Here is a 12,149-nt window from a genome sequence, read left to right as displayed (position 1 = left end):
ACCATATGGTCCTTGTGCTTTGCGTGTGTGTGTGTGTGTGTGTGTGAGAGAGAGAGAGAGAGAGCATGAGAGAACGTGCACATGTATACAAAAATTAATAAATCTGTTAATGTCCCTGCAAACTGACTGGACAAATGATGTTTCTGTGTTTATACACCATGAAAAGAAGTGGTCACAAGCAACATGAAACATAATTGTTTTTCAGAAATATGATGACAAAGACCTTAACAATCATCAACTTCACACATCAAAGCCACATCCCCAGCAAGAAGCAGCTTAAGGGACAAGGCATTAACTGAATCTAGCTTTTTGATGAATAAAATGAATCTTTTGTCACTTGAGAGAGAGAGAGAAGGCACTAACTGATCCCCAACATTCAAAAGTCATGCTAGCCCCATGAATCATCTACATGGATAAACCCCAAGGCTGCAACTCAGCAAACATAGATCATTAGCCAAACGTAAGGAGAAGTGGTATTGTATATGATGGCACAGCCAAATAGCGCATCTGATACTTGAGCAACAGTAACCAAGCCAATGATTAAAAAAAGATTTTCCATGCCCAATAAACAGAAAATTTATATATATATATATATATATATATATATATATATATATATATACCCCCCCCCCCCCAAAAAAAAAAAAAAGAACACACAATGTCCTCTGAAATTATCTCTGCATCTTTATCATACACCCAAGTCTGCACCCGCACCTTCACCTGCGACATACTATTGATACCCAAAACAAAAGAATAAGGTCTGGGCTGATATATGAGATCGCCAACTTACAAGGTGGTAGTAGTGTCACTTTTTCACTAAAATTCAAAATTAGCCATGGAGATACAAAAAGCTGTTCATTGACAGCAAATTATATGGTTGAGTGCTGAACAGCATGGATGAAATGGATCAGGGCACTTCTGAATCCCATTGTTTACACCCAAGTCCCCATTACCAGTACTTATGTCCACATGGTATTATATAGGCAAACCCAATATCCAGAAAAAAAAACCATTAAGCTCCTCCCAAGCATTTGAGTATACAAACTAGAACATGCTGCATCCAGGATGCATCACACTTAGGAGCAAGCACTTAAAAAACTATCATGATTATTACATCGTTATCGCATTAGAGGCTCACCTTAAGATTTGTATCCTTCCTTGCCTTGCGGTATTCATGAATGAACTTGGAGTTATCACCTAATAACTCGACAAAGAATTTTTCAGCTGTACAAGGGAATTCCTCCTACAAGACAGTGAAATAAAGTTTTTTAAAAAACTGTGGTATTGCTAAAAGGACACAATTTACAAAGGGCAATGGCTTGAATACACACATTGATAATACCAACTAAGACTTCCTCTTTAATGAATGGCTGGGACTCTTCATCCTTGGGTAGGTCAACATATGAAGCCTCATCGACATTATCACTGCTCCTAACAGAGCTATTTTTTGCCCTTAACGCTGACTGTATTTTCTCCTATATTCCACACAAAATGAAACAACCAAGTTCTGATTCTGCATAGAATAAGCTTAATGCTCACAAGAGATAACAATACAAAAACAACAAACCTGTAGCGCAAATGGAAAAAGGAAACTAGTCCAATCTGACAATTCTCTCTCTTTCTATAATATGCATAAGATTAATGGTTGCATGATAGAGTTTAAGAAATACACCAATTAAAAATATGAAGATCATGTTCATGGAGTATAAGTTGTTCAATCAACTTGATTGGCGATTTAGAAGGTTTCACACATAAATTACTGTTTAAAATTAAAATTACCAGTTGTCATCCATTTTTCAGAAAAATAACTTTACACATGACACCTTATAAACCATCAATCGAGATGATTAGATGGCTCACAATCAAATTCACAAAATTCTCATATATTTACCAATCCAAATATTGCTTATATACGCACACATACACACAAACATGTTATTTCCCTTGTTTTCCTCTACAGTTAGTAGTTCCCAACACCAAATGAGGTAGCCCATAGTTTTACAAAGAAAGATAACAAAAACAGGAACAAAAGGAAGCCATGAGATTGCTTTTTCATTCATTGTTCTCCCCAAGCTGATTTTATATGACCGAAATAACTTATTTCAATTAATGGTTTTCACTTTGAGGGCTTGACTCCTCCCAAATCAAGGGTTCATATCGCAAAACAGTAATCTATATTCTATTTAAAAATTCTCCTAAAATATGTTGCCGGTGTATAGGCAATTGACAAATTCATACTCACTTTATCATGAATGACAAGGAAAAGCTCCTGTTTTCCATTTTATCTATACTTTGCAGCTTCCATGCTTATGATTATTTGACTAAGTGGGTTGTCATTCAAAATTTAATTATATATCATATTAATTGATTCTACCTTTTCTCACTTTCTGAGGGATGTTATTTGATAGGAGGTAAAATCACACTTTGGTGATGAAACCATTATCACAAGTATCTTTCTAAGGTTCACATCCATGTTGTTTTTCTAAAGTAGTAAACAGAAACTTTTTCTCATACAGTCCCAGAATTTCAAAAAGATTAAAAAAACTAAGCATTAACGTAAGAAGTCATTAAATTTTGAGTTCTATGCTGTTTTTCTTAAAAAAAATTGATAAAATTTCAAAAAATAGTTATTCAAATATATACTAAATATACTTTTTCTGAAAAACACACTAAAAAATTATTTTTTTTTTCACTTTTTTACAAAATAACATATTTTTTCACATTTTATTTGTGTTTCGATGTTTTCCATTCTTAATGTGGTAGACGGGAAATACTTTTGACAATGATTTGAACCACTGCTGAAAGATTCCCAGTTAGCCAATCAGAAAATGATTATTTCATTTCAAACTACTTGAATGCTATTTTCTTTAACTCATTATTTGTCTTTCCTGTTAAAGGGTACTTATGTCATTCATCTCCATTTACATTATTAAACTCAAGGATCAACCTATAAAAACACAGAGGGAGAGAGAGGTGATGGGATCGCTTCCAGAGTGCATTGAAGACACAACAAAACCATCAAACCTTACATATGCATACATAGATAGACAGAGGGATGATGGATTTTCTTCCACTAGCACGTTGAGAAAGCGACAGTATGCCTAACAATATTCAGAATTTTGTTTTGCAAAACTGACAGTTTGAAAGTTTGTGAACTACATGCTAAGAGTGGTTACCACAACCCTGTTTTTTTGATGAAAAATATGACATCCCTAGACAAGAACACTTATGGAAATTTTAGGCGTCACTTTAAAATTTAAATCATTATTAAAAAATAAATATCATTTGTGGAGCATAATAAAAAAAAAATCTAAGTTGTGAATCTTAAGAAATCAATCATGTAGATCACATCCGAATGATTAGCAGTGTCAAGAATACATCAATGCTTAAGGTGACAAAACTTTGTTCTGTGCTGTGCAGTAGCCTGTAGGAAAAGAAAATGATCTCTGACCCTTCGGAAGTGGAGGCACATTTCAACAACGAAAACAACTAATTGCAGCAAGAAGCATGCTCCTGAAAAGGGGATGCAGGAAAAGATGTGGACCTTTTTCTCAGTTGCTTCCATTTCTTTAAAGTTCTTGGCTGCTCGTTGTAGAGCTCTAAGTGTATTATTTCTGTTCCAGAATGATGCAAACTTATATCGAACTCTTCCTGTAAAAAATTGAAGGCAAAAGTGTCAGTGCACAATCTACTAGAGACTAGTATTAGATGTCATACAATTATAAAATGGTAATGTAGCAATTCCATAAAAATGAACATGAACATACTTGGAATACAACCAAGATAGCAAACAAGGATAACATATTAAAAGAAGACAAAAAAGGAAGATAGAAACTTATGGGAGTCAAATGAATTCTTCAGATAACATCATCCTTTAGGTCTGGTTGCAAGGAAGTAATACATTATAAAACTCATCACACCAGCAAAATAAGTCAGCTCAAACTATAAAATATACAGGTTATTTGTTTGTTTCATTTTTTAATTCAGAATTAATTATTTTTTGGAAGAAACATCTAGAAATTACATAAACAGATTAAAAAAAAAGAATTTCATGAATATTGAGCCCGAAAAACAAGATAGGTTGCATATCTGCTGCCATAAGAAAGGTTATTTAATAGAAACTTGCATCATGGAAAGCTGTATATTAAAGTTATTATACAAAGTCTAAGTAGCTAACTACCCTTTGAAAGGTTGTATAAATTCGAAGTAGCCAACTATTCTCTGACATGAAAATAGACAAAGAAACAACAAAGACATTTGATATTACCTTCAGTGCCACCTAAAGGAGGTACGCCATGTCCACCAGAACCAGTGCAAAGTACTATAGTGATGGAAGGGTTAATAAAAGCATGCTGACTTCTTTTTATCTGCAAAGAAGGAGATAACAATGTTATCATCATACTTGCATGCATTCACATGCACACGTATGCATCATAAAATGAAGAATTAAATAATTCATACCTCATAAACAACTTCAAATGGAATAACTACCTACATAAAGAGAGCAATTCTTAGAAGACTTAGCCTGTATAGTGTAGATATCCTAGTTCAAAAGAACAAGAGATATCCAAACATACCATTTTTAACCAATAAAAGTACAAACACATGAAGTACATAACTAACAGTGGGAAATACTAACCTAAATCAGTTAACAACTTAGCTCATTTAAATAGCCAATAGAAAGCTACATAAGATGGCCGGCTTTGGATCAGGTTTGACTCACAACAACCCAGATTGGATCCAGAACTGTATGGTTTGAGGTTCGGGTATGAGCTCAAATGCCACAGCTCATTCAACACAAATGAGTTGGTTGGGACAATGCAAATTCAAGATGTTTAATGTCATTTACTTCACAAGTTCTTTTTGAGAGCTTTCATATATTATTATTGGTATTTTACAGTAACCCCATCATTTCAGCAATCTTATAATGCACATAATTTGGAATTCCAACCTTATTAAGGACCATTCAATTAATAATAATGAAAATATGCAGGTTGATCCAAGTGATGTACACAAACTGAGTTTGAGCTGAGCTGAGACATTTCAAACTTGACTAGAATCTCCAAAGGGAGAGCTCGAACATGGCTCGGCTCAGGCTCCAGGGGATGTACACAAGCCGAGTTTGAGCCAAGCTGAGCCAGCTTGAACTCAACTTGAGTCTCCAAAGCCCGAGCCATCACTAAGCTGGAGCTTGAGCTGAGATCGAAAGCGGAGCTTGATGGCTCAGCCCGGGCTCAAAAAAGCTCCAATTCGGTTTGAGTTGGCTTGGCTAAGCCTGAGCCGAGATTGGGCTGGAGCTTGGCTGAGCCGTTATTAAAAAGATCATTTTTTTTTTAGAGGAATAAAGGGATTTGTAAATTAGACCTGGAGGTTGCTAGCAAGGGCGGCAAACCAATAGAGTAAATTAGACTTGTGTTGATATTATGAATCATCTTCTTGGTGTGGGCCAAAAACTTGAAAGTACACATCCAAAACAGTGGACTTTGGAGTGGGTTTAATTGCAAATCCGGAAAATTTTCTTTAATGGTTTTGAATTTCCTAGGTCCTCAAACATCTGGTTTTCATTCTCCGGAGAAGTGAAGTTTTGGTAAAGCTTGAAAATCCAGAACCAAAATCCAGTTTTGTTTTTCTCTTCTGTTTGGACGAACCTATGGAATCTGGATATAACTCTCTCTACCTCTCTCTGCACTACTTAGAATGTGTTCATGCATGCCTTAAGACAAAAACTGGTAATAAAATGCCTTTGATTGTGGCTCATAGAATGAATTTTATTCATTGGCTAACTTCTTTTTCTCTTCTTCCTTTTCATTGTTTACAAAATAATGAAGTAATTCTACCAAAACCAAAAAAAATAATTCTATTCAGCACTTTGACTTGTGCAAGCAGTTATTAAAAGCACATGCAAACAGGCATGCATTTGCATATAGATGGTAACAGAAGAAGTAACTGAGATAAGCCAATGACTAGTAAACATAAAAGTAGTTTCTTCATACACTGAAACCATGAATATCCATCTAAAGAGGGAAAAGGAAGGGTAACATAGGGAAGAGGAGATTGCAACCTTCATCTGCTTAGAGAATACATTAGAATGAAAGCAAATGTGCCACGCTGAAATATACATACGCCCATGGTATAAAAATGATCTCTCAAGTGCACATGAATAGCTATGTTCAACAACCTGAAACAAAATGTGCATTAATTAGAACGGTTATTGAAATGGTAGAACCGGCAACCCTTGCCGTTTGATTCTAAATAGACTGACTAGTTACATGATAAAGTTCTGTATAGTAGCTCAAAGCATTTTTTCTTTCAAGAAAAAGTAAATACTTTGTCTAGTTACTATTTCCAACTGGAACTGCAGGCATTAGGGCAACCATATTGTTCGAGCATATGACTAACATGAATGGAAAAGTCACCAGAAGAAAACAAACAAGTCAGAAGCCAGTATAAATAGATTCGTCCTCCACAAGGCCCTATACGCAAACCGGATACCCTGGTTTGCCCTATCAACTATACAAATGACTTAGGTGATTCAGAACCAAAATCTATATACATAGAACGTAGCTTTCACAGCCAAGATTACGGTCAAAATCTGCATATTCACAATCAGATTCCCTGGATAGGGATTATTATAGTTACCTAAGGGTCTACACTTTCATGATCTTAGGTAGGTAAGTGCCTACTGCCATTGCAGTGCCCCTTACAACAAGTCCCTTGTAATGGAAGATTGTTGCATTTAAGGCATTCTTGACATGACTAAACTGCTTCACCTTTCAGACAGCGAGCAACATGCTGGTTTAAAGTTAAACTCCATACCACTGCTGATGTGCAGACTTTAAGAAGCTGTTTTCTTTTTGACACACACCACCCTCTCTCTCTCCCCCCCTCTCTCTTTCTCTCTGTGCGCATACACATATATGTATGTATGTGTGTGTGTGTGTGTGTGTGTGCATATATGCATGTATGTATGTGTGTATGTATGTCTGCATATAGCCTGTGTTATGTTTATGGAATATGTAGACTAAGCACATATGAAGAATATTTGGAACAATTACAAATAATCCAATCAACTTCATTCATGTGAACTGTTTTAAAACATGGATGACGACTGACCATTTTATCTCGAAAAGGTAACTATAAACATCACACCCTATAAACCATTAATCAAGTGGTTTGGATGCCTCATAATCAGTTTATATAGTCATCAAACTTATTTCATGGATTATTGCAGCCAGGTTTTGGCTGTAGCAATTCAGACACACACACATGCACGTTCTACATCAGGAAGCACACACACGTGTAATCCATTTGATGCAGCTCCCTATATATATATATATATATATATTCTACATCAGGAAGCACACACACGTGTAATCCATTTGATGCAGCTCCCTATATACATATATATATATATATATATATATATATATATATCAGTGTTCTACGTAACCTACCATATTATACAATACTCTATGTTACATAAATGAAAACAATATGATACAACTCAATCAGCCTTTCAGGAATGAAACCATACCTAACTCATGATATAAACCCCTCTCAACTTGCAGTATGACTATGTTATAATATGATACGACATGCATTGTGATATTATCCTGATATTTGTTTGTTAGTGATATTTTGAAAATTTCGCAATAAAAAATATTGTCTCCCTTCTTTTTGGTGATAAAATATTGATTTCAGAATAACACTGTTATTTGTGAGTATGCATGAGTCTAATTCTCAGAGGTCTCTTCCAAAGAACAAGCCGCTGCTCAAGAAAATATGAAAATCTGGATATCAGACAAAACAGCTTTCCTTGAAGGGTTCAAATAATTTGGAACAATGCTGAAGCTCAACCTCGATAATGATACCACATATCACAACCAACCTTAACTGAAAACTTGTGCCGCTTACCTCATCAGGTGGCAAGTCAAATATCATCTGTAATGGTCCCGGTTTCTGATGAACCACTGTCGGACCTGGCTTATCCAAAGAAATCCTCCTCCGAGCAACAGCTCCAGCAAAACCATTCATAGCTCTGTTAACATATACAGGTCAGGAAATAGATATTAATTGGCAGACATCTCACCACAAGGAGGACCATTGCCTGTTCTTCAATAATTTTGAGTGCAGTAAACAATGAATAAATGTGAGGATAAAAAAAAAGACAACATTAAATTAACACATAAAAAAATCAATTAAGGAAAACCACTGGAACAAAAACCTGATCCAGACAAGCATACATAGACTATCCTAATGAAACGTTGCACTTATAGCACCTAATTTCATTATACAAAAAGTTTCACTCAGGGTGTATAAGCATCTAATTCTGAGTTCCTCTTCTTAAGGTCCCATGTTCTGCCATGAAAGTGAGAGAACCACATTACACATCGGTAGAAAGACTTTGTGATTCGTGCACTTCCAAAGAAGTACCACTTCAGCAGTTGTTTGGGTAATGCTTGGCCTTGTCTGGGTAATGCTGTCTAAGTATTTTTCTGAATTTTTCCTTTTTCAAATTTTTAAATTAAAAACACATTTTTTTATCAATCTAGTTCACAGAATATTCCAATTTAACTCCGATTTGCTGAACCATCAGCCCTTCTGGTTCTGTTCAGAAACTGATTCTGATAACATTGGTGTGACTTTGATAAAACCAGACTACTGAAAAGGCATGCTAAAATATTTTAAACATAATTTAAGCAGGCTAATGTGCTTATGACTACTAATTTAATGAAAACATGTTACAGAGAAGTTGATTATATGAAAAAGCTTGATTTGTTTACTACAAGATTTTTAGGTTATAGGAGCTGTTAACTTTCTGATGGTTCAGAAACACATCTAAACGTCAAAACAACTTGACTTAATAATGGTTCCTACTAAAACATCCTTAAAATCACATCTACAATGCTAGATTAAAACCCCAAAAAACAGAAAAGAACTTTTTGCATGCATTTTAGGTGGTTTGATTTTGATCCCTGACACAAGTGGTCTGGGATAAAAGTCTCTCTCCCTTTCTATTATTTTTTTTTATGTAGTTTATTTATATGTATGTACGCAATTTTGTGCCCGTTTACCTTTACACACCCCATGTATGTATTTACGTATGCACATATAATGTATTTCTGAGTGTGTTACCTTTTCAAATGTTCTGTCTCATACGCAAATAGAGTTTTTAGTACTGGCTATCAAGATTGTCCCATGCAACATAGCAGGACAACATGGACAGATAAGCATGGACTTTGAAAAACTGAAAAAATATATCACGATGATGTCAAGTAGTAAAAAGGGAAAATATTAAGGGAAAGAATTACCCAGCGGCATTCACAGGAAGCTTTATTGTTTTGATGAGGAGACAAACCTGATTGTACACAAAACTTATTTACATTAGGAAATGAGTTACCACTCTTTCCATGGAATCAGTATGCTTCGGTTAGAGAAGTTACCTGACCAGATGAACTATCCAAAGTATACCATAGTGCTCCTGTCTGACCTTCACTTTCTACCGGAACTGATACAGACCCAAGAACCATACTTTTCCATATAATATCCCAATCATATATTGTCACATTGATCTAAAGAAGGACAAATAAAAATATGATGCAATCAGAGAGCAGTATAACACTAATAAGCACAAATGTGCATACCAAAGAGTAACATTGTTTCCAATTAATTAGATCATGTCTGCTGAAACAATTTTTATAAGGAAAGCACTGGCACATGCCACTGGCAAGACCAATTACATCAATTGCTTTCTATTGGAAAGGTGCCAACCTATGGTTGCTTAACAACCTCTGCATTGTTTAATTTTTTATGAATGCCTTGGCAATAAACCACCAAAGAGAAACAAAATAATGTTTCTTCCCTTATGGAAGGACTTGTCTAACAAACTATTACGCAGAGTTAGAAAAAAAGCAGAAGCACCTTTTTTGTTAAACTGATTATTATTACAGTGTTATATTTGTGTCATGCATATTTGTTCGTGCTTATTTTTCCCTAATTTTCCTTATATTTTGAAATTTTCTGGTTCTTTATTTTTTTATGAATTGTTATATTAAAAAATAAATTTGTAAATTTTTACGTTATAACATAAGTTATTTATGTACGTAATTTTAGATCCAACCAGTATGAATTATGTTATACATTATACAACATAGCTACAAAGAATCCAACAACTGAGAACTAGCCTTATGGACTTATGGTCTTCCTCCAGGATGCATTCTTTCACCTCAAGACACAAAAGAGAGATTTCTTCACAGAACCATGGCCAAAGAGGCATGGGGTCAAAAGCCCCTTTCAACAAGAGAGAACAATATAGGAAACATACAAACCGGTGTCCACCCTACTAGTCCCACTTTCCCTTCACCTTTCCTTTTGCAGAGCCATATTCCATCTCTCTCTCTCTCTCTCTCTCTCTCTCACACACACACACACACACACACACACAAATTGATCTTCTCCTGATTTTTTTCCTAAATGTTTCCCATCTTCTTCTATTTGTCTCCTTTTTGTCTTTCCTTCATCTCCTCCTCTTCCTTCCTTTCTTTTTTCCCTTGTTCATCTGTTCCGAAAAACTTTTCCTAACCTCCAAAATGAAGCAACCAGAAAATCATCAAAGCAATTAAGATAGACGCACAGCTGTTCTAATAGAAATAAATAGCAACTCAATTTGAAAGGTAATTTTTCAAAATTTTCAGCCAATAGTTTTCATTAGATGACATTCTTCTTAGTTCGCCTTAAGCATGGGCTACTTCAGCAAATTTGAAATAAAACTTCTGAGTTAATCCATTGAATTTACATTTCTTAAAATGTATCTATGTTGCACTGCTTTATCAAGGAGGTGCAGTAACTAGTCAGCACATATTTCATCATATTAAACACGGCATTATATATTCCATATCAGCATGGTTTTTTTCAAAGAACCGTTCCTTTAAAATACTTACACCAAGTAGCATTATTTTATTTCATCATAGTAGACATGGCATCATATATTCCACATCAGCATAGGCCTTTGTCAAAGAACTTTTCCTTTAAAATATATGAAAAAGTAGCATTACAAGTATAAGAAGTTGAGAATCTCATTGTTCACATGCATATTCAATGACCAAACAGTTGTCCCTTCGGAGACATCCAATAAAATTGAATGATCAAATAGTTAAGCTGCAATGCATTATAAAATGTTGCTATAAACTCACCTCAGCAGGAAGCTCATCCACACAAAAATTAAACCACTCCCCCCATATTGGATTCCGTGAACCAGGAATCATAGAACTGCACCATAAATATTTTAAAAATTAAAATAATGGGAAAATGATAATTAGAATTGCAGCTTTTAGCAAAACATTAGGCTCCAAGTAGTATGTCCAACCACAAATCACTTAATAAGGATTTTGAGAAGACAAGTTTGATGAAAAGTTTCCGTTTCTCTGGAAATTAATTCCTTAAAAAAATGAAAAAAAATTGTTTTATCCATAGAATATAATTTAGGTAGACGAAGCATAGAAAAAAAAAATACTGAAGACAATTATATAGCTCTCTTGTCTACATCTATCTTTTGTTAACAGTAGAAGAAAGCCTCAGTAAAATGAGAAAACATAGGAAGCAATATGTGAGATACAAGCAGGGAATGTGAACATTTTGAAATTATTAGATTAGCATAGCCGTGTAAAGCTCGACGCAAAAAGAAGCGAAGCAAATCTTAGAAAAGGTTATGGCTTCTTCAATACTGCTTTTGTATACACTAACAGTAAATAAAAGTAAACATCCAGAAAGATGAAGCACAAAGGAAAAAGAAAGTAAATGGACAAGTTGCAAATAAAACGTCTGCTAAAAAAGCTGAACATCTAATTTATATGCTCACTGCTCAGACGCTAGACATAGGCTGTGGATCAATTACTATGCGTTGGCAACAGCAGAAGTTTCAGCAAAGATCCACAACAAAGAAAGATAAAAGTACACAAAGAAAGAGAAAGATAGGCACCTAAATCTTTTCTGAGTACCACAAGTAATAATGGCATAGGGATCTGATGTGCCATTTATGTTAGCACCAATTAGATTTTTTGCTGCCAAGAGTTCCAACTGCAACAAGGAAAATCAAATTACTCGTCAACATGTATTTTGAGGAAGATAGTGGATCAAAGCACACAAGCTAT

The 12,149-nt window shown here is 34.9% G+C and overlaps 1 protein-coding gene across 11 annotated transcripts in view; it reads right to left on the bottom strand.

The window, feature by feature from the left end:
• LOC116250235 (BAG-associated GRAM protein 1) overlaps window positions 1–12,149 on the bottom strand; it is a 34,536-nt gene that overhangs the window by 18,015 nt on the left and 4,372 nt on the right. For 10 of the 11 annotated variants that reach the window (XM_050076609.1, XM_050076608.1, XM_031623783.2 and 7 more), the window contains exons 3-13: window positions 11,978–12,075; window positions 11,193–11,268; window positions 9,444–9,572; window positions 9,312–9,358; window positions 7,915–8,038; window positions 6,062–6,178; window positions 4,462–4,491; window positions 4,268–4,367; window positions 3,545–3,651; window positions 1,332–1,475; window positions 1,139–1,243 (exon numbers count right to left, since the gene is read on the bottom strand). In XM_050076609.1, coding sequence (XP_049932566.1) covers window positions 1,139–1,243; window positions 1,332–1,475; window positions 3,545–3,651; window positions 4,268–4,367; window positions 4,462–4,491; window positions 6,062–6,178; window positions 7,915–8,038; window positions 9,312–9,358; window positions 9,444–9,572; window positions 11,193–11,268; window positions 11,978–12,075 — 1,077 coding nt within the window. The remainder of the gene's footprint in view (window positions 1–1,138; window positions 1,244–1,331; window positions 1,476–3,544; window positions 3,652–4,267; window positions 4,368–4,461; window positions 4,492–6,061; window positions 6,179–7,914; window positions 8,039–9,311; window positions 9,359–9,443; window positions 9,573–11,192; window positions 11,269–11,977; window positions 12,076–12,149) is intronic. The other variant, XM_031623782.2, reaches the window with a different exon arrangement.

The sequence above is a fragment of the Nymphaea colorata genome, chromosome 3 (genome assembly GCF_008831285.2).
Source record: "Nymphaea colorata isolate Beijing-Zhang1983 chromosome 3, ASM883128v2, whole genome shotgun sequence".
Taxonomy (NCBI): Eukaryota; Viridiplantae; Streptophyta; class Magnoliopsida; order Nymphaeales; family Nymphaeaceae; genus Nymphaea; species Nymphaea colorata.
The sequence above is the reverse complement of the archived record's forward strand: the minus strand, read 5'-3'. Positions and strand labels throughout refer to the sequence as shown.